The sequence below is a fragment of the Prinia subflava genome, chromosome 23 (genome assembly GCF_021018805.1).
Source record: "Prinia subflava isolate CZ2003 ecotype Zambia chromosome 23, Cam_Psub_1.2, whole genome shotgun sequence".
NCBI lineage: Eukaryota > Metazoa > Chordata > Aves > Passeriformes > Cisticolidae > Prinia > Prinia subflava.
Genome location: NC_086269.1, coordinates 4,717,616 through 4,741,954, shown reverse-complemented (window position 1 = coordinate 4,741,954; position 24,339 = coordinate 4,717,616). Strand labels below are relative to the sequence as shown.

The 24,339-nt window shown below is 57.5% G+C and overlaps 2 protein-coding genes across 3 annotated transcripts; both read left to right on the top strand.

Moving 5' to 3' along the window:
- Positions 1-1,377: 1,377 nt before the first annotated feature.
- Positions 1,378-6,150, top strand: CDKN1A (cyclin dependent kinase inhibitor 1A). The gene is made up of 3 exons (XM_063418282.1): positions 1,378-1,440; positions 3,818-4,231; positions 4,938-6,150. Exons 2-3 carry the CDS (start codon positions 3,826-3,828, stop codon positions 4,985-4,987), a joined length of 456 nt encoding a protein of 151 aa, XP_063274352.1. The 5' UTR covers positions 1,378-1,440; positions 3,818-3,825; the 3' UTR covers positions 4,988-6,150.
- Positions 6,151-8,501: 2,351 nt separating this feature from the next.
- On the top strand, positions 8,502-23,400 carry RAB44 (RAB44, member RAS oncogene family). Of its 2 annotated transcripts, XM_063418234.1 has the most exons (17): positions 8,502-8,632; positions 10,271-10,513; positions 10,607-10,721; positions 11,014-11,185; positions 11,445-11,588; positions 11,908-11,998; positions 12,098-12,193; positions 12,503-12,690; positions 13,046-13,094; positions 13,394-13,488; positions 13,969-14,363; positions 18,888-19,448; positions 19,911-19,992; positions 20,325-20,439; positions 21,084-21,185; positions 21,994-22,070; positions 22,510-23,400. In XM_063418234.1, exons 2-17 carry the CDS (start codon positions 10,304-10,306, stop codon positions 22,595-22,597), a joined length of 2,580 nt encoding a protein of 859 aa, XP_063274304.1. In that variant the 5' UTR covers positions 8,502-8,632; positions 10,271-10,303; the 3' UTR covers positions 22,598-23,400. The 2 variants fall into 2 exon arrangements, with proteins under 2 accessions (XP_063274304.1, XP_063274303.1); XM_063418233.1 differs by lacking the exons at positions 8,502-8,632; positions 10,271-10,513; positions 10,607-10,721; ... (6 more) ...; positions 13,394-13,488; positions 13,969-14,363 and having other exon boundaries at positions 16,804-19,448.
- The last annotated feature ends 939 nt before the right edge of the window (positions 23,401-24,339 follow it).

Here is a 24,339-nt window from a genome sequence, read left to right as displayed (position 1 = left end):
CCCTTCCCTTCCCTTCCCTTCCCTTCCCTTCCCTTCCCTTCCCTTCCCTTCCCTTCCCTTCCCTTCCCTTCCCTTCCCTTCCCTTCCATTTCCCTTCCCTTCCATTTCCCTTCCCTTCCATTTCCCTTCCCTTCCATTTCCCTTCCCTTCCATTTCCCTTCCCTTCCATTTCCCTTCCCTTCCATTTCCCTTCCCTTCCATTTCCCTTCCCTTCCATTTCCCTTCCCTTCCATTTCCCTTCCCTTCCATTTCCCTTCCCTTCCATTTCCCTTCCCTTCCATTTCCCTTCCCTTCCATTTCCCTTCCCTTCCCTTCCCATTTATGACCAGGCCCAGGGCAGGTGCCCTCCAGCCCTGCAGAGTAGCCCCAGCAGAAGCTTTCCTGGCTTCACACCTTTCCTGCCCTGGATGCATTTTCCATCTAAGCCACAGATCCCCTCAAATCTTTGCCACGGTTCCTGCAAGACATGCACAGACTTGTTCCTCCTCCTCATCCCTGCCCGGACATCGGCAGGACTCAGAGCAGCAGATCCTGCTCCAAACGCTTTTTTCCACCCACAGTGGGTGCTGGGGTTCAGCTGGTGGAGCAGAGCCAGGCCTGGGGGAGATAATCCAGCTGGAGAGGCCGGGGGCGGCCCGAGATGGGTTGGGCAGTGCCTGGGGGCCAGGGGAGAATCATCCCCGTGTGGTTCTCAGGTTGGCACCTCGGGGGGCTGAGCCACCTCTTCCCTATCCATGAATCCCAATCCTGCAGTGGGTGGGTGGGACAGCCTGGGCAGGACGGGACCCCTTGGAGCCAGCTGGATCCTGCATCTCCCGGCTGGAATGTGGCACCCCTGCATCCACTGCTGGGGCTCCTTGCATCCTCTAACACAGACATCTCTGCATCCCTCATCCCTCATGGGGTCGCCTCCCTGTCCCCTGACCCCTCTAGGAAGGGGACATCTGCATTTCCTCATGGGAGGGTCCCTGTATTCCCCGATGGGGGAGACCCCTGCACCTGCCAGGGAGGAGGGCCCTGGATGTCCTGGCTGAGGTTTCCCTCTGGTCCCTGATGCCGGGTCCCTGCACTCACCTAGGCAGGGCTTCCCCCTATCCCCTGAGGGGGGTCCCTCCATCTCCTGCCGTAGGGGCGTCCCTGCCCTCCCCAAGGACGGGGGTCCCTGAATCCCCCGGCCCAGGACCCGCCCTCGCAGGGAAGGGGTCCCGGTGCCCACAGTCCTGGGATGGTCCATTGATGTCCCCTGGCACCGCGCACATTTCCCGGGACCGGGAACCGGGATGGGAGCGGAGGGGACGGGGGAGGTGAGGGGGCACAGGCAGGACCGGGGCGGGGCGGGAGGGAAATCCCGAGCGACGCCAGCCCCGGCCCCGCCCCGGCCCGCCCTGCGCTATAAGGACGGAAAGCGCCGCACGCCCGGACAGACGCGGAGGAAGGGCGGTGAGTGCGGGCGGCTGCGCTCCTTCGCCGGCCGGGGAGGGAGGGGAGCGCCGGGTTTCCCGGGGAACGCCGGGGGCTGGAGCAGAGGAAGCGCCGCAGCGGGGGCGGCTCCTCCTGGGGCCGCGTCCCCAGCGCTGGGAGAGAGCGGGGCCGCGCCCGGTGCCGAGGGCGGCGGTGCCGGGGACGGCGGTGCCCGGGGGTAGCGGTGCCGGCGGTAATGGTGCCAGGGACGGCGGTGCGGAGCCCCCCGGGAACCCTCGGAACCCCCGGGGGATGCGGAGCCCCCGGGCTGGGTCGCGCTCGCCCCCCGGTGGCGGCGGCGCGGGCACGATGCGGGGTGCGGGGTGCAGAGTGCGGGGTGCAGAGTGCGGGGTGCAGGGTGCGGTGCGGCCGCTGTCCCCCCTCCGAGCATCCTGCGGGGCCGGGCGGGGAGCGCCCACCCCCGTGCCGGCCCCTCCCAGGCCCATGGGTGTCCTGAGCCGGGCGGGATCAGCGGCTTCAGCCGCTCCCGGGTGCGGGTGCCCTCAGCCCCTCCTGCTCGCCCCAGCCTTCCCCAAACTGGAGTGACTGGTCCTGGGTGTCGCAGGTGTCTGTGGAGCCCCGCCGGGTGTCCTCCAGGGGTGCTCTCATCACCAGCTCGTCTGGGAGAGGTTTTACCGTGGCCGTGCACCTGCCACTTCCTCGCCCAAATCTTGGGGTTCCCGGGCGGCTGCCGGGAGCCTCGAAGCTCCTGCTGGGCAGAGGTCGCTGGAAGCGGCACCAGCCCCATGGGAGGGGACGATGGCCCGGCCTGGTCCCGCCCTCGAGGGTGACTTTGGCAGTCTGCAGCCGTGAGTCAGGGCCGGGCTGTTATCTCGAGGCTCCAGGGTGGCACCTGAGTGGCGTCGGCGACCTGAGGATGGGGACATCGGCTGGTGACGCGGGCGGGGAGGGCCGGGGGGTGTCTGGGCAGGGTGACGGAACGTGTCCCTCTCCCGCCACCTGCCCGGGCTTGCCTGGACATGCTGAGACTTGCCTGGCAGTGAGGTCACCCTTGTCTGTGCTCAGACCGCCCGGAGATAGGAAGCTGGATTTCTATTTTTACTCGGGGATGCTGAGTCCGAGCACAGGGGTGGCCCCAGGAACTGATTGTGGCCCCCCAGCCCCTGCGCTGGGCACTGCCCACTGGCACACGGTGCTGGTGCCACGCCTGGTAATAGGATCATGGAATCATTAAGGTTGGAAAAGACCTCCGAGATCCTCGAGCCCAACCTCTGACTGATCCTCGCCTTGTCAACTAGACCAGAGCTCCGAGTGCCACAGCCACACTTCAAGGGGTGGAATGTGGGGAAGAAATGTGGCACAGGCAGTCCAGAGGGGTGCAGGTGCTGAATTTGGGGAGAAATCTTCCCTGCAGGAGGCTGAGAACTCACTTCTTGGGGAAGTTTGGGGATGGGGAGGATCTTCTGTGGCCTGGCTTCGGGAGTCTCAGATTAGGTGGGAAACGGGAGCTACGAATCTTCCTCTTTTAAGCTGATTTAATGAGTGTGGCTGTCCCAGCAGGGGCAAGCCTTAGCTCTGGACACAAATCTCAGAGCATTGCTGACTCTTACCAGCTGGACTCGATGATCTTGGACGTGTTCTCCAACCTTAACGATTCTGATTCTGTGTCGAGGTTCCTCATAAGTGGGGCTGTAGTGAGGGCTCCATTATCCCCACATGGGTGGCAGGGGAAGGCTTTGTCACTTACTGGGAAGGTCAAGGCTTTTGGCACCGATTTGAAAAAAAACAAACAAGGTCTTGTGTCTGGTTACCCAACAGCTCCCAGCAGATAAGGAGGGTGGTTAGCAAAGTGGTCAAGCTTGTGGCATGTTCTTGCAGTTGCTTGAAGGTTTCCTTACCACCGGGTCTGGGTTCTTGGGATGAAGAAACTGGCCAGAAAAACATCCTGTTGCTTCATTTGCCCGTGTGCCAACCTGCCCTTGCCTGCATGGGAGTGGGAAGGAGCAGGTTGGGCAGTGTCTGGGGACCAGGGGAGCATCAGGCTGCTGTGGCTCTGAGGTTGGCACCCCGAGGGCTGTTGTGGGTGGGTGGCAGCGTCAAGGTGCTGGGTGCTCTGACCTGGCAGGGCTTTGCCTGCTGGAGGAGGAATCGGGAGTGTTGACATCTGCACCTTCCCCACCCTCCTGTGTCACACTGGGCTGTGTCTGACCTCAGCCTCTGTGAAAATCTCCAAAGTCAGAGCCCAGATGTGTCAGTCCCCTCTGGGCTGCCTCAGTGCAGGCCCAGCCCAGCTTGTCCCACCTTGGCTACCGTGTGCTTTGCCCTGGTGGCCAGCCCTGCCCTGTCTTTGCTCCTGTCACCCCAGCCCCCATAACTGGCTCTGGTTTCCCCGCAGCCGCCGCGATGCCGCTGTCCCAGAGCAGGGCTGGGCAGGCCCCGTGCAGCAGCAAAGTGTGCAGGAACCTCTTCGGCCCCGTGGACCACGAGCAGCTCCAGCTCGACTTCGAGGACAAGATAAGACAGCAGCTGGAAGAGGCTCAGCAGCGCTGGAACTTCAACTTTGAGACAGAGACTCCCCTGGAAGGGCCGTTCAAGTGGGAGAAGGTCCTTGTGGCTGAGCAGGCGCCCCAGGAGGTTCACAGCCTGGTCAGGGCTGTCATCAGCAGTGACAGCAGGAGCTCCTCGGCCCACAGGGTCCCCCCCAAGGACCGTGCTGGCAGGATTTGCCCCGAGGAGTCTCAGCAGAGCTCGAAGGTTTACAAGGCAGGTTCCCTGCAGAGCTTGAAACGTGGGCAGACCACGATCAAAGGTGAGCGCTGGGGTTGATGTCACTGCCCGGGGACTTGGTGGCATTGATGTCATGGCAGGGACAGACAGACAGAGGGGACTGGGCTGCCAGAGCCCTGCCTGGCTCTTGGGCATGGGGACGGGTCCCACCCTCTGTGGATCTCTCCCTGTGGATCTCTCCTAGGAAGGCAGAGCCCATCTTCCAAAGGGAAAAAGGCCACCAGCTGGGTGCCTTGTGGCTGCTGGGGTTTGTGCAGGGGACTGGCATTGGGCCTGTGGGTTTTGTAGCTGAAGATGCGCCCAAATTCATCACCTTCAGTTCCAATGGCCTGACCCAATCATAGAATCACAGGGTATTAAGGAGTTGGAATGGACCTTCAAGACCATCTTTAAGATGCCTCCCACTAGACCGGGTTGCTGAAAGCCTTTATCCAACGTGGCTTTGAACACTTCCAGGGTTGGTGCATCCAGAACCTCCCTGGGCAACCTGTGCCAGTGTCTCACCTCCCTCAGAGTGGAAAATTTCTTCCTGTCCTCCATTGTCAGGTCGTGGAGTGGAACTGCAGATGAGACAAACAGGAGACATGGTGCAGACTCACAGCTCTGCTCTCCAGCAGCTTTGCGTGGGGGCTTTAGGGTGAAACCCACCTGGGCACACCTCCCTCTTCCTGCCCCACTGCTCCCAGCGGGCTGGAGACACTTTCCAATCCTTTCCTTCTTCCTTTCAGACTTCTACAGTGCCAAGAGGAGGATCGTCCCTGCGCGGCCCCGCCCGTGACTCGCTGGGGCAGCTGCCGACGCCGGGGGCAGCCTGGCTCCCCCGCCCCGTGCTGTGCTGATCTGTACCGAGCAATGTAGAGTCTGTAGTTCCTATTTATGAGTAGCTCTGGGGTCCTGAGGGACCTTCACTGTGTGCAATGTAGAAGAGGAGCCCCATGGCGGGTCTGGAGGAGGACTGAGATGGGCCTGGTGGGACTGGGGCACTGCCCTGCCTGCAGAAGTGTCCTCTGCCCGTGCCTGGGGGTCCAAACACCGTCCTTGTGCCGTCCTGCTGTCCAGCCGTGGACACGCCCCTGCCTAGGGGCTGGTCCTGGGGGACACTTGTGTCCCAGCCACCTGGTGGCACCAGATGTCTTTAAGGAAAGTCACTGGTGAGGGTTGTGGAGCCCTGGGACACCCCGGCTGCTGGCACGGGGGATGTCCCTCTGTCCCAGCAGGATGGAGCCCAGCACTGTCCGTGTGTGGGGGCAGTGATGTGGAGGCTGCTCCTTCCCCCGGCCCTGGGGGGAGGAAGCTGTTCCTGGACAGCCCTTCCTGGGGGTGACTCACTGGGAGCACTGCCCTGGGCAGGATTTGGGATCCTGGCACTGTGCTGGCCCCAAATGCCATTTTGTCACCCTGTTGTTTGCTTGTTGGTGCTGCTGCTTGTGCCCACATCCCTCAACACTGACACCAGGCTGGGGAGCCCCAGCTCTGCTGGGCTCCTCTAGGAAGAAGTCCTGCTCACCAGCAGGGATGATGCTGAAATAAGGAATTGTAGCTTGTTTTCCTGGACTTTTTCTCCTTTGGGGCTGGCAGGGAGAGGACCCTGACTTTGCTCTGGGATCAAGGAATGGCCTGGAGCAGAGGCTGTTCAGTTCCAGCACTGAAGGATGAGTCCCTGAGGGACTCAACACTGTCAGGTCTCAGCACTTTCATGGGGTTCATCTCCTGCTCTGCTGGATTTGGACCCAGGAACTGGTGCAAGATGGTCCCAGGAGGAAAAGGGACAGGGTTGATCTCCCACCTTGCACCTCGATGCACTTTGCTGTCGGTGAAGCTGCCAAGCTCCCAGCACTAAATGTTTATTTATATTTAAAATAATGCTATTAAGTGTATGTGGGGAAAGGGGAAATACCTGTTTGTCTGTACGTGTTAACTCTCGATAAACACCTGTGCAAAGGAATTCTGGTGAATTAATGTGGGTGACTGGGAGCAGGGTCTGGCTGGGGGAGGAGGGTTCAGGGGCTGGGGATCCCTCTGGGGGTGCAGCCCTGAGCTGGGATCTGCCTTTGAGGGCTAAGAGGGATAAAGCCTTGCCACAACCTCTGTGCTTGACCCCATTCCCTGGGGACAGTGGCCTGGTGCTGCCACCATGTCCCCAGCAGAAGCCTGTGTGGGATGTCCCTGGAGGACCCCTGTATTTCTGTTTTCCCCACCATTCCTCTTTCCCCACTGTGACCCTGTTCCCCCTAACCCTCCCTGTCCTGTCAGCCATGGGCAAGCTGCTCCCCTCCCTTACCCCTTTAAAGGGTGCTGGGGGTCACAAGGGTCACCCACGCTGTGGGATGGGGACACAAGAGCACGTGGTGGCACTTCTGGTGGAAACGTGCAGTGGCATTTCCTGGGTGGGACTGGGAGCCCCTGGGAGTCAGGGCTGTCTCCACCACTGGCTGCTTCCTTGAAGGACTGAGCAAAGCTTGAGGTTCTGGTTAATGTGAGAAATTCCCCGATTTGCAGAGGACCCGGATGAAAATAAAGTTGATGGCAATGAACAACGTTTGTCATTGATCAGCTGAGGATCCCTCAAGCATCTGCCTGTCCCTGGAGTGTGGGGTGACATCCGTGCATCCCTGACACACACTCAGCCTTTGAACTGCTGCTGAGTCAAGCCCTACAGATTTAGCCCCTGTAATCTTTCCCCTTATGTCAGTGCTGCCAAACCCCCTGGCTGCTGCCAGGAGCTCCCCTCTGCTGTCACCTCCCATTCACCAGGAGCAGCAGCAATGAAGGAAACGAGAAATGAATCAGTGAAACCTCCCTGTGCATGTTTGTGGCTCTGGGGAGAGCCGGGGTCTGGCTCTGCTGGGCCAGAGGGAGCTGGTCCAGGGCTTGAGCTGTGAGTCCCTGGGACACTCCAGGACTGTGTCCCCCCAGCTTTGGGACACAAAACAGTGATGGGCTCCCAGCAGCTGGGGAGAGGATGGAAACCTGCCACCTTCAACCCAGGTTGTGTTTTGCTGCTCCCATCCCAGCCTGGCCTCAGCACAGAGCAGGGATGCTGAGGGTCAAACCCACCCAGGGGGAGGGTCAGGTGCTTCCCTTCCCTTTCACTGACACCTTTCACATTCAAACCCCTTTCACTGACACCTTCCAGCATCTCATCGAGGTAGGATCACACCCTCCCTCCGGGCTGTGCCCTCCCCTGACCGCTGCTGATCCCGGTGCTCGCTGCCAGCCCAGCCCTGCTGCTGGAACCACGAAGTCTTGCTGGGCAGAGGGCACAAATCAAGCTCTCCCAGGGATATTTATGGTTTTCTCTTTGAAAGGGAAAACTTTCTCTTCAAATCCTTGGATAAAGCAAAGCCAAAACCCATCCTTCTCTGAGCAGCAATAAACATTGCAGAGGGCTGAGCCCCCAGCCTGACCGAGGGGATGCTTCAGCTCTGGGCAGCACCAGCTTTGCCCAGAGTGTGGAGAAGAACCAGCTGAGCTCATGGCTGGCCCATAAAATGCCCTGATGAAGTGGATGGACCTGAGCTGGCTGCTGCTTGGTTAGGTTAAACAGCAAATGAGCAGGGCGTGGCTGGTTCCCCGTGAGGGATTTCACCAGTTTAGATGGGCAGAGGGAGTTGAGGCATCAGCTTCCACTCCAGAGCTCCTGCCCTGGGAGCTGGGCTCAGATCGGCTCAGATCTGCAAGGCAGGGGATGTTTGCTGGAGTTATGCTCTGGAGATAACAGCATTTCCTTCTGCCTGAGTTCTCTTCACATTTTGCAGTTAAAGAGCAGGAAAAATGCCTGTGGTGCATCGGATCCCCCTGTCCCCTCTTGAAGCAGAGTGCTGCTGGGCAGCCACTGGGTTTGGTGCTGGGTTTAAAGCCAGGTTTATAATTCAGACAGAAGCCTTAAAAAACCATCAGAGAACAGCACGGGGGGGACATCTTCAAATTCTGGGGCCAAAGAACCTCCACAGGGAGGATTTTCATGTTGTTCTGTCTTTGGTAGGATGTTACAATCCGGGGGTTATATATAATCTCGTATTTTGGGTTTGGAGCCTTAAAATAACATTTGCTCTTTGTCTGCTGTTCTTACCCCTGCACCAAACACCCCCAGCCCCGACCATTGCAAAGCAGGACAGGATGGGGACTTTGCTGCACTTCTCACCAGCACCTGCAGTCCTTTGCAGAGCTGCCCGGGATCTGGGGGCTTTGGGGCCACTGTCACCTTCTGCACGGGTCCTCCCCACAGCCTTGCAAGGCAGCAAACAGGAAATGTGTGAGCACCGGCAGTTGAGTGTCAGAACGGAAAGTGCCTTGAGTAAGAGAGATGAGAGCGGGGCCGCGGCCGGCTCGGGCGCCCTCGGGGTGGGACCCGCGTCCCCTGTGACCTGGGGAGCCCCTGGTGTGCCCCAGCACCGAGCAGCCCTCTTGGCACGTGGGGAGGGTAAGTCCTGCTGCCCCGGGGAGAGCTCGGGCATCATCCTGAGAAATAGAAAAGTGAGGGAAAGAAGGGGTTTTCTCAGTGCTGGTGATCCAAGGGGGCTTTTTCTTGCTGTCTGTGAGGGACTGTGGCTGGGGGCTCCTTTCTGAGGACTGGGAGCAGCGCAGGGTGCTGTGGAGGGAGGCAGGACACTGGGAGCTGATAATGCCATGGGGGGCCCTGCTTGGCTAGGGGAGGCACAATTCCCATCCCATCCCATCCCATCCCATCCCATCCCATCCCATCCCATCCCATCCCATCCCATCCCATCCCATCCCATCCCATCCCATCCCATCCCATCCCATCCCATCCCATCCCATCCCATCCCATCCCATCCCATCCCATCCCATCCCATCCCATCCCATCCCATCCCATCCCATCCCATCCCATCCCCCTGCTTGTTCAGTGCCTCCATCGTGCTGTGGGCTCAGCTCACCTGCCCTGGGGCTGGGATAGGTAACCAGGGGCTTCTCCATAACCTAAACAACCCCCTGCCCCCCAGAATTCCCACTCTTCTGTCTTAGAGGCTGGCACCACCACAAAGGCATTTCTGGTCCTGTGGGACTCCAGCAACTCCACAAGACCCTCTTGCTTTAAGGAGCTGGGGCCGATTTGGGGCCCTGTTCCCATTTCTGATGTCCACTGGGATTGAGCAGGGTCTGTTTCTCATGGCAAAAGGAAGGGGGCAGAGGGCTGGAGGAGCTGGAGGAGCTGGCATCTCCCCAGGCTGGGAGTGGAGAGCTGGGCTCAGGCAGAGCCAGCATGGCCCTGGCTCTGCATCACCCCTCCCCACGGCTGTGGCTTCCTTCCCTCGGGGTTTCAGCCTTGCCCACAAAGAACAGCCCCTCTTGGGGATGGCACAGTGGCTCTTGGTGACACAACTGCCCACCCAGGCCGGGGACAGGGCACTGGGGGTCCCCAGCTCAGGCCCCACAGGCCTGGGCCAGCAGCAGCGTGATGGAAACCTCCATCGTGCCCTCTGCCCGGAGGTGACTCACAGCTGTGAAAACCGGGGGAGGGATTTTAAAAGGCGCTGCTGAGCTCTGGGCCGGCAGGTGGAACCAGCACTTCTTGCTCACACCTCCAGCATCACCTTGGCTGGTCCTTTGTGGGTGTCACCTCCAGGCTGTGTCACCTCCTGAGTGGCCCTTGCTGGTGCTCTGTGCATCCTCCACAGCCAGGGCAGATCATGGGGAGGTTTGGGATGGGTGCTTGGCTGGTGGCAGGAGAAGCTGTTGAGCAGCTGGGAGCTGGGCTGGGAGCCCGGGGGTGCCTGGGAGCCCCTGGGGTGGCTGGGAGCTGAGCTGGGAACTCCTGGGGTGGTTGGAGCTCCTGGAATGTCTGAGAGCCGTGAAATGGCTGGGAGCCCTTGGGATGGCTGTGATTCCCTGGAGTGGCTGGGAGCCCTTGGAATGGCTGGTAGCCCTGGAGTGGCTGGTAGCCCTGGAGTGGCTGGCAGGAGCAGCTGTTGCTGCTGCAGATCCAGCTCCATTTGCACTCGGAGACAAGGGCTTCCCTTCCTCTTGCCAAACCCTCCTCAGCAATCGGGCCCTTGACAGCAACAGAATGAATTTCCAGCTCAGTGCCTCTGTCTTCCACCAGGCTGCAGCAAAGGTGTCCAGCCAGGCCAGGGCCATGTCCGAGCGCCGGGCGGCCCCCAAGGGCCGGCGCTTGGGCTCCAGCCGGCACAAGCAGCTCCGTGAGGGCTCCGGGGAGGCCCCAGCACCAGCACCCGGCCCTGCTGAGGAGCCACCGTGGGCATCTGAAGTAGTGCAGAGGGTGCAGCAGCTCCTCAGCGCCAGGGACACGGAGCAGGCGGGAGCGGTCACCCGCTCGGACATGCAGGTGAGGACGGGGTTGTGTCCTGGGGTCCGGCACTGCCGGGGTGACAGAGATGGTGTGACGGGAGGGTTTCACCCCGATTTGCTCTGGTTTTAGAAATTGCAGGAGGAAGGTTTGCCATGCAGCAGGGAGGAGCTGGAGCTTGTGTTCGATGGGCTGGATGCTGCCGGCACCGGGCGCTTGGGCACAGAGGAGTTCACGGCCGGGCTCCGTAAGTGTAGCTGGGCATGGTCCTGGGGCTCTCCTGGGGGATGGGAAACCCGGCCTTGGCTGTGTGGCACAGGGTGAATCCTCCCCACGAGCAGTGTGAAACGCTGCCTTGGCTGTGTGGCACAGGGTGAATCCTCCCCACAAGCAGCTCTCAGCCCTCAGCTCGCCTGGTGCAGGGTCCTGTTGTGCTGAACTGCTTTGTTGAAGCTGTGGAGGGGGAAGCACTGGGGTTGGGGTTTGGGCTTTGCTGTTGCCCTGCCTGGGAACTGAGGGTTTGGGGTGTCTGTCAGCAGGGCAGTTCCTGAGCTCCCAGAAAGCTGCCAGGGAGCACCGGCGGCGGAAGACGGCGTCCCGGAGGGTCCGGCTGGTGCTGCCCGCCCCGGAGCTGGCAGGGGTGGACAGCGAGGAGCGCAGACACTTTGCTGCCTTCATGGAACAGCTGGGCACAGGGAACCTCTCTGAGGAGTAAGTGCCCTGCTTGGCACCCATGGGTGCCCTGCAGGATGGATAGAGGGGGAAAGGCTCGGGGAGGAGATCCCCACACCGGCAGGGAGCCCAGAGATGCCTTGGGGGTGCCTTTGGCCTGAGCACAGGAGCAGGGTCACAGTGACCCCAGCGCTCATCTGCCCTCACACACCTCAAAAAGTGTGAATTTAATGACTCAACTGGCCTGGCTTTGGGGGTTCTGGGGAGATCGCAGCCCGAAACAGCCCTGTCCCTGCAGACAGGAGATCTGGCAGCTCTGGGTGAAGCTCCGGCAGGACGAGCCCCAGCTGCTGGACAACCTGGAGGAATTCCTGGCCAAGATGAGGCAGCGCATCCAGGAAGCCAGGAGCGAGAAGGAGGCTTTGGAGCTGACTCTGAACAAGTGAGTCACCCCAGGACAGTGCATGGGGACAGGACAGGAGGGATGGGGACCGGCAGGGCCATCCCAGCCGTGCGGAGAAGCCTGGGTGCTTCCAGCACATCCCCCAGCGGCCGGAGCAGAGGTTCTGCCAATGTTTGGGGTCGGGCTCCCTCTACAGTCATGGACGGGGTGGAAAAGGGCCGGGCTCGGACCGCCGGCCACATCCGTGCCGGGTGACACCCTCCGGGCAAACCCGGCCCGAGGCTCCCGGGGGCAGTGCGGGGTCCTGCAGCCCCGGAGCGGGGTCTCACACCCCTCCCCGGCCCCGCTGTCGCCACAGGCGGGTGGCCGAGCACGACAAGGACGTGCAGCAGCTCTGCGAGGTCCTGGAGCAGCAGATCCAGCAGGAACAGCTGCGGCTGGAGCAGCAGGTGGGTCCCTGGCTGCTGCTGTCCCCTTGCCGGGGGACCCGGCACCCCAGAGCCCCAGCCGATGGGTGAGCGGGTGCCGGTGTCCCTGTGCCACCGCAGAGCGCGGCCCGGAGCCAGCAGCAGGGCGAGGAGCTGCGGCGGGTGCTGGATGCCAGCGAGAGGGAGGTGCAGCGCCTGCTCACGGCACAGACAGAGGTGGGCTGGTCCCGACCCTCCTTTGTGTGTCGGGGGTTTCTGGGCTGTGCTGGAACCACCCCGCTGATCCCGCCGTGTCCCCACCAGCCCCTGCTGCAGGCTGTCACACAGGACCCCCTACCCCACACTTGCCAGCCCCATCCCCATCCCCACAGTCCCCTCCATCCCCAGAGGACACGAGTTGAGTTTCCCACCCACCATCCTCGGGGTGGAGGGGGTGTAATTCAGCCCCGGGTCTAGAGCAGGGGGTTATGAATTATTTTGGGGGGATTTTGGCGGGCTCTCAGTGTCCTGTCTGCCATCCCACAGCTGGAGCGACGCTGCCACAGCCTCCAGAGCTCCCAGCAAGTCACCAGCACAGAGAACCGGCAGCTGGAGGAGAGCAACCGGGCCCTGCAGCATCACCTGCAGCACCTGCAGCAGCAGCTGCAGCACACCCAGGGCCGCCTGAGCACGATGAGGGCTGCAGTGGTTTGGGAGCACACGGGGGAGCCCGGGTGAGCAGCTGGGTGACCGTGGGGCACACGGGTGTCCCCACACGTGTCACTTGTGGGGAATGAGTTGGATGGGCCTCAGCCAGCACGGTGCTTCAGTGCTGCCCATGGTGCAGGTTCACCGTGGTTTGGTGTGCAAAGCACCAGAGGAAAAAGCAGGACTGCCAGCACCACGCACTGAATGTGTCCCTGCAGGGGAGGGATGGGGGTGTCCTTCACCCAGGAGGGCTCAGTGGGACTGATCCAAGGATTGAGGGTTTTGCTGACCTGCTCTGTCACTACCCTGACAGCCCTGGTGCGGGGTGGATGTGGTGAAGAGGATGGAGTTCCCATTTTGACCCTTGTGCTCTGTTTGCAGGGACAGAGTGGTGGCAGAGTTACCCATCGAGGTGCCAATGTCCCCACAGGTACTTCAGCTGGGTGTGTGGGGACAGGACAGGGGCTCCAGGGCCTTGTGCTGCTCTGTCTGGGACTGCAGAGGAGCTCAAGAGCACAGGGTGCTCCTGCAGCACTGCCTCCCCTAAAAGCTCTCTCAGTCAGGGCTGGTGCAGATGTTTGGGAAGGGAGGGGCTTGCAGCACCTTATTTCTGTTACCCCCAAGGGTGGGTACAGCAGGATACCTGTCAGAGAACTCCACATCCTTCCAGGTGGATATTCTCCCTCACCAAGCGTTTTTCTCTCTCCTCTTCCACCCTGTTTCCTGCAGCTGAGTCCTGGGAAGAGTGAGAAGTTCCGCTCCGAGATGCGCATCAGGCTGGGATCGCAGAGCAGCGAGAGCAGAGCCAAGAGCACCCACCAAGTGTAAGGGCTCCTGCTGCTCCCCTGTGCGCCCCTGGGATCTGTGAGCCAGGGCTGAGCCCCAGGCCCTCCCTCCACCCCCCCAGGCAAACAACGGTATTTTGTCCTTTTAGCACTCCTCTCCCACCCACTCATCTCTCACCCTGGAGCTCCCATCTCTTATCCCAGCTCGTCACTCCCTTGGCTCAGGAACTTGCTCTGCCTGGCTGAGAGTTGTCTTTTGCTGTCTGATAATGTCAATATGGGTACTGGGAAGAGGCCAGGATGCAGCCCCAGGTCTGCCTGCGTGTGCTTCCCCCTTTCCCCTGCCCCCATTGCTGCCTGTGTGAAGTCCAAGTGCACCCAGAGAGGAAATAAAATCCGCTTTGGAGAGGGATGGGGTGATGCTGTAGATCAGAGACCCTCTGGGACTGACTGGGGATGGGAGGGAGCTGGAGCCTGACCTGGGAGCTGCTTCATTGCCCCATTTTCTGCCCTTTCCAGGGTTTGGGAAATGCTGCCAGCAGAAATAAACATTTCAGGAGCCCCACAGAAAGCAAGCTCTGCAGAAGAGGACCCCTTCCCAGAATCTCTGAAAGAGGAAGGTGTCTCTGACCAAAGCTCTTTGCTAAGAGAGATGAATGATGCAATAGCAGCTCTGAGCAAACATCTGAAGGAACAGGCACTGGGTGCACCCCCTGCCCTGGCAGACACTCCCTGTCACCCCTGGGACAATGCTGAGCCCCAAACGGGGCCAGAGGCAGCCACAGCACATGAAACAACCCCTGGAGTCCTGCAGGAGACCCTCCCTGGCCACGTCCATCATGAGCTGGTGGAAGGAGACCTGCAGGAGGGACCAGCCACAGCTGAGCTTCGTGCTCTGGATGTGACACAGGCTGGTGCGTCCACAGGAGCCGGGCACTGCACGGCTCAGGAGCCAGGGGCAGAGCAGGGACACAGCCCAGAGGAGGCACAGAGGAGGTTATTCCTGCAAGGAAAGGGGGCTGGTGTGGAGGAGATGGTGCTAAATGTGGCTGAGCATCTGGGAGAGAGCATGGAGGCAGGAGAGCAGGTGCTGATGGAGGTGGAGGGAGCAAGGTGGCTGCAGGAAAAAACAGCAAAACCACAGCTCCTGGGAGAGGCTGAGGAAGTGGAGATAAGGCAGAGAGAAAATGTGGAGGCAGGTCTGGGGCCGCCTGAGGCTGGGCAGGAAGGCACAGCCGTGGGACAGTGCCTGGCCGTGGATGAGCAGCAGCCAGGCAGGGCGCTGGGTGAGGGTGTGCAGGCACTCCCGGGCACGGCGCTGCAGGAATGGGCTGAGCCAGCACTGGGGCTCCCTGAGAAACTGGAAACTGAGCTGGGAGAGCACCTGGAGCCAGAGCCACCGTCCTGGGGGCAAGCAGCCTGTGGGGGTGGTGTCCCTGAGGTGACAGTGGCCCCTGACCCAGGAGTGCTGGATGAGGAACGTGCCAGGACAGAGGTGCAGCCCCGGGGAAAGGCCATGGACTCCAAAGTGCCAGAGGTGCTGCCAGCCCCAGCTGAGCGTGCAGGGAGCAGCAGAGCCAGGGCCGAGGAAGAGGAGGTGGAGGAAGCAGAGCCCAGGGAAGCAGAGCAGCAGCTGCAGGGTGAGTGTGCCAGGGGAGGCGCAGGGTGGAGAGGGAGCGTGGGTGCTCTGGAGCCACTGGCAGTGGCTGTGCCACCCACCCACGGCCAAGGAGGAGTGGGAACAGATGTGGAACTGATGGAGGCCCAGAGCAGCACCAACAGGGAGCTGCTGGCAGAGGTGGAGGCAGATCTGGAGGTCTGGAATGAGGCTGGACCCCCAGGGACACAGCAGGGAGGGAGTGTGGATCCAGGTGTGCAGCTGGAGAAGGATAAACCAGAGGAAGAGCTGGGAGGAGAAATGAGGGCTGCTGCAGTGCACAGTGAGAGGCCTTCCCCAACAGAAACACCTGTGGGCAGCCCAGACTTGTGTGGACTGTTCCCGGTTAAGTCTCAGGCACTGGAACTGGTGGAGGCAGATCTGCAGCTCTGTGGGGGTCTCAGCCCAGAAACCCCCCAGGGAGGGAAGGGGGAGAGAGCTGGTCAGCTCCAAGAGAGTGAGGAAGAGGATGGGGCACAAGGACAGGGTGGGCTGCCACACGAGCCAGTGCCTCATCCCAGTGGGGTGACCCTGGATCAGGGAGAGGGGGCTGGTGCAGGTCTGCAACCAGGGGAACAGGCTGAAAGCCCGGACACTCCTGAGCACCAGAGCAGTGGTGCCAACGTGCAGCTGATTGCAGAGGGGGATGAGCTCACATCAGCCTCAGCAGAAAGCACAGAGCCAGTTCTGCAGCCCTTAAGCCAGAGTGACTCCACGGGGACAGAGCAGGGAGGGGGTGTGGATTCAGAGGTGCAGCCCCTGGATCAGAGGCATAAAGAAGAATTTCTGGGAAGGGAGGCAGAGGATGTCCAGGATGATAGGATGTCCCATGAGGGTCTCAGGCCAGGGGCTCCATGGGGAGGGGAGGATGAAAGAGCTGTTCAGCTGGAGGAGGATAAGGCACAAGGACAGGGTGAGCATGGGCTGCCACACGAGCCTCTGCTTCATCTGCAGGGATCAGGAGATGGGCACGGTGCGGGAGCTGGTGAAGACATGCAAGCACAGGAAGAGGCTGAAAGCCTGGACACTATTGAGCACCAGAGCAGCGGTGCCAATGTGCAGCTGATTGCAGAGGGGGATGAGCTCAGACTGAGCCCGGGAAGGAGCACAGGGGCAGATCTGCAGGCCCTGAGTGAGGCTGGATCGTCAGGGACAGAGCAGGGAGGGGGTGTGGATTCAGAGGTGCAGCCCCTGGATCAGGTTAATAAAGCAGAGTTTTTGGAAGGGGAGGCAGAGGATGCCCAGGAAGACATGCAGCTGTCAGAGGGTCTCCCCTCAAGAGTCTCGCAGGGAGGAGAAATTGGAATAAATGTTCAGATTGAGGACAAGGACGATGGGGCACAAGGACAGGGTGAGGGTGAGCTGCCACAGGAGCCTGTGCTTGGTCTGCAGGGATCAGGGGTCAGGCAGGCAGAGGGGGCTGGTAAAGACATGCAAGCACAGGAAGAGGCTGCAAGCCTGGACACTCCTGAGCACCAGAGCAGTGGTGCCAATGTGCAGCTGATTGCAGAGGGGGATGAGCTCACATCAGCCTCAGCAGAAAGCACAGAGCCAGTTCTGCAGCCCTTAAGCCAGAGTGACTCCACGGGGACAGAGCAGGGAGGGGGTGTGGATTCAGAGGTGCAGCCCCTGGATCAGAGGCATAAAGAAGAGTTTCTGGGAAGGGAGGCAGAGGATGGCCAGGATGATAGGATGTCCCATGAGGGTCTCAGCCCAGGGGCTCTATGGGGAGGGGAGGATGAAAGAGCTGTTCAGCTGGAGGAGGAGGAGGATGAGGCACAAGGACAGGGTGAGCATGGGCTGCCACAGGAGCCTGAGCTTCATCTGCAGGGATCAGGAGTTGGGCACGGTGCAGGAGCTGGTGAAGACATGCAAGAACAGGAAGAGGCTGAAAGCCTGGACACTATTGAGCACCAGAGCAGTGGTGGCAATGTGCAGCTGATTGCAGAGGGGGATGAGCTCAAATCAGCCTCAGCACAAAGCACAGAGGCAGCTCTGCAGCCTTTAAGCCAGAGTGACGACATGGGGACTGAGCAGGGAGGGGGTGCGGATTCAGATGTGCATCCGCTGGATCAAGGGGATAAAGAAGAGTTAGTGGAATTGGAGGCAGAGGACTCCTGGACAGACAGTCAGCTGTGTGTGAGTGCCAGCCCAGAAAACCCACAGGGAGGAGGGCACAGTGCAGCTCTGCAGCCCAGGGATGGGGCTGGGGACTGGGGACAGGCACAGGGTGGGCATGGGCTGATGCAGGAGCTGGTGCCTCACCCGTCTGGAGTGACCACCAGACACAGAGGAGGGACAGATGCAGGCGTGCAGCCAGTGGAGGAGGTTGTAATCCTGCACACGGGGGAAGGGCAGAGCAGTGGTGCCAATGTGCAGCTGATTGCAGAGGGGGATGAGCTCAGACTGAGCCCAGGAGGGAGCACAGGGGGAGATCTGCAGCCCCTGGGTGAGGCTGGATCCTCAGGGACAGAGCAGAGAGGCAGTGTGGATTCAGAGGTGCAGCCTCTGGATCAGGTTAATAAAGCAGAGTCAGTGCAAGGGGAGGCAGAGAATGGCCAGGCAGATCTGCAGCTCTGTGGGGGTTTCTGGGCTGAAAAGGGAAGGGAAGGGGAAAGAGCTGTTCAGATTGAGGAGGATGAGGAAGAAGATGGGGCACAAGAACAGGGTGAGCATGGGCTGCCACAGGAGCCTGAGCTTCATCTGCAGGGATCAGGGGTCAGGCAGGCAGGGGGAGCTGGTGAAGACATGCAAGCACAGGAAGAGGCTGAAATCCCGGACACCCCTGAGCACCAGAGCAGCGGTGCCAACGTGCAGCTGATTGCAGAGGGGGAGGAGCTCAGACTGAGCCCGGGAGGGAGCACAGAGACAGATCTGCCGGCCCTGGGTGAGGCTGGATCGTCAGGGACAGAGCAGGGAGGGGGCGTGGATTCAGAGGTGCAGCCCCTGGATCAGGAGGATAAAGCAGAATTTCTGGGAAGGGAGGCAGAGGATGTCCAGGAAGATAGGATGTCCCATGAGGGTCTCAGCCCAGGAGCTCCAAGGGTTTGGGAGGGTGAAAGAGCTGTTCAGCTGGAGGAGGAGGAGGATGAGGCACAAGGACAGGGTGAGCATGGGCTGTCACACGAGCCTGTGCTTGGTCTAGGAGGAGCACGAGGCCCACAGGGAGAGGGGGCTGGTGCGGGAGTCCAGCCACAGGAGGAGGCTGAAAGCCTGCACACACTGGAGGCCCAGAGCACTGATGCTGATGTGCAGCTCTTCACAGATCAGCAGAAGGCCAAATCAGGCTCAGGAGGGAGCACGGAGGCAGATCTGACACCTCTGGGTGTAGCTGGGATGTGGGAAGGGCAGCAGAGCCTGACTCTAGGTCTGGAGGCAGGTCTGGGTGCATTTCCCACTGCAAACCCATGGGAAGGAGCTGCTGCTGCAGATGTGCCTGCTCCAGCTGAGGCTGCTTTGTGTCCTGGGCCTGTCACTGCTGCAGAGGGCCCTGGTCTGGAAGCCAAACTGGGAGCATGCATTGGTCCTGAGGGGCAGATTCTGGAGGCACAGGAATTACTGCAGGGGGAGAGGGCTGCTGCAGAGGGGAAGCCTCACGGTCTGGAGGTGGCACAGGGAGAGAGGCTGGAGGCAGGGGTGAGGACTGGAGTGAAAACTCAGGGTCTAAGACTAAACCAGGGCCATGAGGATGCTGTGTTTGCCTCCCTGGTCTCCGAGGTGCCATTACAGATCAGCCCCCTAAAGCTGGAAACGATGATGCAGGAGGATGTTCTCATTCCAGATGTGTGGCGGCTTTGTGCTCCGGGACAGGCAGCCCAAAGGGAGCTTCAGGAGCAGGTTTCAGCACAGGGACATGAGGGGAAGCTTCACACGGTGGCCCAACAGCCAGAGGGGGACTCACCACCCACCACGGAACCAGAGCACACGGCTGCTGGACCTGCTGGGCGTCCAAGGGAAGAGGTGCCACCAGCATCAACACTGCACACCACAGCACAACCAGGAGATGCTGGGAGGGATCAGCTGGGGATGGTCCTCAGAGAGAACTCACTGGGGCAAAGGCAGCTCTTGGGAGAACAGAGCAAACACCTTGGTGTTGGCCAACGAGAGAATATGCAAGAGTTTGGTCAGAAAATGAGCCAGGAAGGCGAGCCCAGCCCAGGAAAGCCAGGGGCTGTGACTGCAGGTGGGGCAGGAGCTGCTCCAGGGGTTTGTCCTAAGGCTCCCCTGGACCCAGAGCACCTCTACAACGTGCTGTTTGTTGGGGACTCCCACGTGGGCAAAACGTCGTTCCTGTACCGTCTGCACGCCGACACCTTCAACCCCCAGCTCAGCGCCACAGTGGGTAGGTCTCCTCCAGCCCCTCTCCACTGCAATTCCCTTTCCTCCACCCCACAAGCTGCTGGAGGTCACCACGTGCCTGTCACAGCTCCTGCCAAGCGTGTTGTACCACCAGTCCCCAGGGGCCAACCAGAACCACCAAGTCCCCACGCCTGGATGCTCCTGGGCAGGAAATGCTGCTCCTCCTCATCCTTCCTAGGGCACCAGCAACAGTGGCCCAGTGCTTTACTCTCTGCTTTGACTTTCAGCTCCATTCTCCTCTCTTCACCAACCTGGTTTTATTCACCATGAGATGAGAGACCTTCCCAAAATCCAGCGATTAAACATCTAAAAGCCAGAGGTTCACTTGGGACCAACCCCTGGAGCCGCAGCCCCAGACCACCCTGCACCATGTTTCTTCTCCATCCATCTTCTGTCACAGGGCAGAACTCTGCACTACCAAAATATCCTCTTTTGTGTCTTCCAGGAATGGATTATCACATCAAAAACCTCGTTGTGGACAACAAGTGCTTTGCTCTCCGCCTGTGGGACTCAGCTGGTCAGGAAAGGTGAGGTGCTGTGCTGCTTAAGGACACAACCTGGGGTTTTTTCCCCTGTATTTTAGGGGCAAGGAATATTCTTGGCTTTGCTAAGCAAAGGTGAAGTTGCTCAAGGAGGGACTCTGTACAGTACGTGATCTGATAAAGCATAATAAAGGAAGTAATTAAGATAAAGCTGGCACTCAGCCTGTTCCTATGGCCCCCGCCATCAGGACAAGAGCCAAATCTGGGGGCTGCCTGTTTCGCAGACCTGCATTCCCACCTTTCCCGCTAGGATCTCACAGCACTCCCAGGCAGAACCCGCTCAGGGCGTGCTGCTGATCCGCCCCAAATGCCCGCAGGTACCGCAGCGTGACCAGGCAGTTCTTCCGCAAGGCGGACGGGGTGGTGCTGATGTACGACATCACCTCCGAGCACTCCTTCTCCGACGTGCGCTACTGGCTCGGCTGCGTCCAGGTGGGGGAGATCCCGGGCTCTGGGGCTGGTAGGAGTGGCCGAGCCCTTTGGAAAGGGTATTCTGCATTGCTTTCGTCATAAAAGAAATTTTTCTGGAGGGTTTGTCAGATTTTCACACGTTGGCAGTGTTTCCTGGGGTGATTTGTTGATAGCACCAGTAGGGTAATGATCAGCTCTTAAACAATTAAAGATTAGTGCAAAGGAATGGAAAATGTTGCTTTTACATCAAGAATAGTCCAATTTGAGTCCTGGGGAATGGGAGGTGATTCAAGGCTTATTAAAACTTCCTTTCAGAGATTTCCAGTTGACACAAAGCCAGTGTTTAAAAATGCTGAAACAAAATAGAATATTGCCTTGCTCGGTGCCTGTAAATCACAGCCAGAGGGCGGCTGCACTTGAGCACAAAGTGAATTCATTACCAGTGTAACTCATCCAGTGCTCTGTCCTGTTAATTGACATGGGCAGATGATTTAAGGAAAACAAAATTCTTACATGCTGTTGAACTTATTTAAGAATTTAAAGTTTCATTATTAGCCCAAATCCACATGTGTCAGTCATGGTACTCCAGGATATTTGCAGTGTGGCTAGCTGAGATTCAAGGAAGATTTTGAAGCTGTCCTGATCTTCCCTTCTCTCTCCCTCAGGAAGCAGCAGAGGATGGAGTTGCTGTTCTGCTTCTTGGGAACAAAACCGACTGTGCTGCCCAGAGACAGGTCCCTACAAAGGAGGGTGAATGCCTGGCCAAGGTAGGTGGTGAAGCAGTGAGGCAGGGACAGCTAAGGATGGACACCAGCAGCCCGAGGAGCTGGAGAAAGGGGAAAGCCTTCATTTACCCCTCATGCACCAGTGGTTGACAAAATATTCTCTGAACCCATCTCTCACCCTTCCCTGCCTTGCTTTTCCTTTGCCACTTTAATTTTGCCTCAGCACCAGTAAATTGATTTATGGAACTGGATTTGTAAATGAAAACATTTTCAGCTCTGCTTATCTTTGCTGTGAAGTGTTGAGTATCGTCCCAGCATCATAAAAATAATAAGCCTACTGAGCACTATGATGGTATAAAGATACTGAAATGATCACATTTTGATTAATCTCTTCAAATATAGATGGCTAATAAAATTTTGGTGAGGAGAATGAGAATCTCACCTTTACTGACTTTATTTTAAAGTTTATGGGATTTGGGCCAGAATCCATGGACCAATTTTACAAATGGAGATGAGGGATAGATGCTTATTTTCCCAAACTGGTAGGAAAAAAAAGAGTTGGGAACATCTAGTTATGCCTCTCCCTGTGTTCACTCCCATAACCAGAAGTCATCACAAATTTTTCTGTTTGCACAGTCAGCCTTTTCCTTGGTATTAAAAGCTGATGTTGTAGCAACCAGAAAATCTAGATTTCACCCTCGTGTTCCAGTAAATAAATTATTGAGTTATTTGTTTCCTTGATTCCCCCCAGTTTCCCCTTGACTGGGACTGTCCCATGGGTAATTATTGCCACATTAGGCTATTCCAGTGCAAGAACATTCCATTTCTGTTTGTGGTCTGTGTCTTCCAGGAGCATCAGCTCATGTTCTACGAGTGCAGCGCTGCCTCGGGCCACAACGTCCTCGAGTCCATGGTCAGCTTCGTCAGGTGAGCTGTGTGCTTGGATTTTTCCTCCAGCTATCCTCAGTTTAATGAGTTCTCTCCCTGCTTTTTAAACTCTAAATACTGGTTTGTCACTGTCACCAGACACTCCATGCCCAAATGTCCGGGAAAACTCAGGGCAGCACATGCTGGGATGAGCACTTAGCACTGCCCTAACTTGTCTCTGAACAACCAGCATTGCAAGGAGGTGAATAAAACCCTTTGGGGGATGCTGCTGATTTGTCCCTGGCTTGACTGAAAGAAGCTCTGGCTGTGATTTGATTTAGGCTGGCATTTTTAGCAGCATCCACAGCTCTCAGATCACGTGGAACTGGGAGGATCCTGACTCATTTCAGCTGTGCTGAGCCTCTTGTACCAAAGACAAACAGCACAGAAATACAAAATATGGGGAAATACCCAACTAATTTGTTTCCTTTTCTCCCAGGCTGCTCAAAGTTCGTGAAGATGAAATGAAAAATAAGGCAGAAGAGGTACCAGAGGCACCCCAGAAGAAAAAGGGCTGCTGCTGGTGATGGACAGACTGCACCAACAGCCAGAAAAGCATAAAAATAGTCTGTGGACACCTTCTCTTTTCCTGTGTGTCCTCCTTGCCTGATCTTCCTTGGATGCTGAGAGCAAAAGCTGCTGTGGGGGACCCCCTGTCATTCCTCCAGAGCACACCAGCCCTCCAAAATTCTCCTTGGAGAACTTTATCACTTTCTTTTGGAGACCAAAAACAGGCCAACAAGAGAGGCAGAAAGGGAACCCAGCTGGGTCTGAGATGCTGCAGTGATACTGGAAGCAGCAGAGTGTAAACCCAAGCCTTGGGATAGAATAAATGAAAACCTGAAGCCATCCAAGTGTATAAAACAAGGGGGTTTAGTGCTGTTGGTGCTCTGGGCTGTGGGGACTTCTGCTCTGGCTTTGCAATCTGACTGGATTTGATCAGGAACAATGCGATATTCAATATATTCTAAATGCACTTAAATCTCTCCAATGAGACAAGGTAAAAGTAGTTTTTCCCTTCCCTCGTTAATCCTGCCAGTGAGCAGTGATGGGGCTTGACAGAAACTACTGAATATTTTGCTCAAAATAAACACAAAAGCCCCAAGAGCATGTCCAGGATAAGAAGAAGACAAATGCTTGCAAGAGGTTTTTTTCTTGTGTTGTCCCCAGTGCAGTACTGAATTGGTTTTAAATCCAGCTTGAAACATCTAAATAAATATGCCACAATTTCAAGGGGTGTTTTTTATCTTTTTACAGTTTGATTGAACTATATTTTTGCAGAAAAAAAAAAGACATACAGTCTAAATAAATAAGAATACAAGTGCTATAATTTTGTATTTTATATGTTCCATGTGAATTCCCAGTAGTTCAACAGGTTTATTTAAAGACTGTGCTTATGTGCAGAGTTTGGGGAATTAATTCTGCCTAGTTGGGTCTGCTTTTTGTTGCCATTATTATTTTCATGTACATAATGGCAAAGCATAATAGTAGCCAATTTGTGCTTTAGAAAAATAAAGTGACAATAGGAGTTGGGCTTCTAGCAACACTACATATTTTCATATATAATTATATATATTTTATATATATCAGCTTCACCAGCGAGGGTCTAGCTTCGCAGCCACTCTGGAATTCCTGAGTCTTTCAGGGATGATTTATTTCTCCTGCTCACCCCAATTTATTACTCCAGTACCTCTGTACCCTAAGTCTCCATCCTTGTGTCTTCCCCCAGCTTATCTCAAGTCATTTTCCTTTGGTCCCATAATTAAAACACGTTATTTTCCTAATGCAATATATTTATTGCTATCATTCCCTGTTCATCACTCTTTACCATATTTCTTTATACAATATTTTTAGTGATGGAGCAGCTCCTCAGGAAGGATTTATACGGCTCAGCTCAGAGCTGTGCCTGGGTTTGGTATTTGGGATATCTGGAATGGCTTTTTCTAATTGTTTGGGACCATCTTCACTACTTCTTCTTTTATTTAAAAATAATATAAATTCAAGCATATTTTGCAAATTTGATCCACAATAAGAGAAGCACCATTTCAACCCGATTAACCCAAAAACTTCTTTCTGCTGGGTCTGTAGCACTTCCCCATGCAAAGCCACCCATCAGATCAGCTTTTCCTTTTGCCTAAAAATGCTGGGATTGTACGTGGAAGATGCTGCTTGGCCGAGTGGCAGCAGGATTGTGCAAGAAATGGTTTTATTTGATTCCAAAATGAAGAGCTGAGGCCGTGGAGGCTGAATTTTCCCATTAGATGGCAGC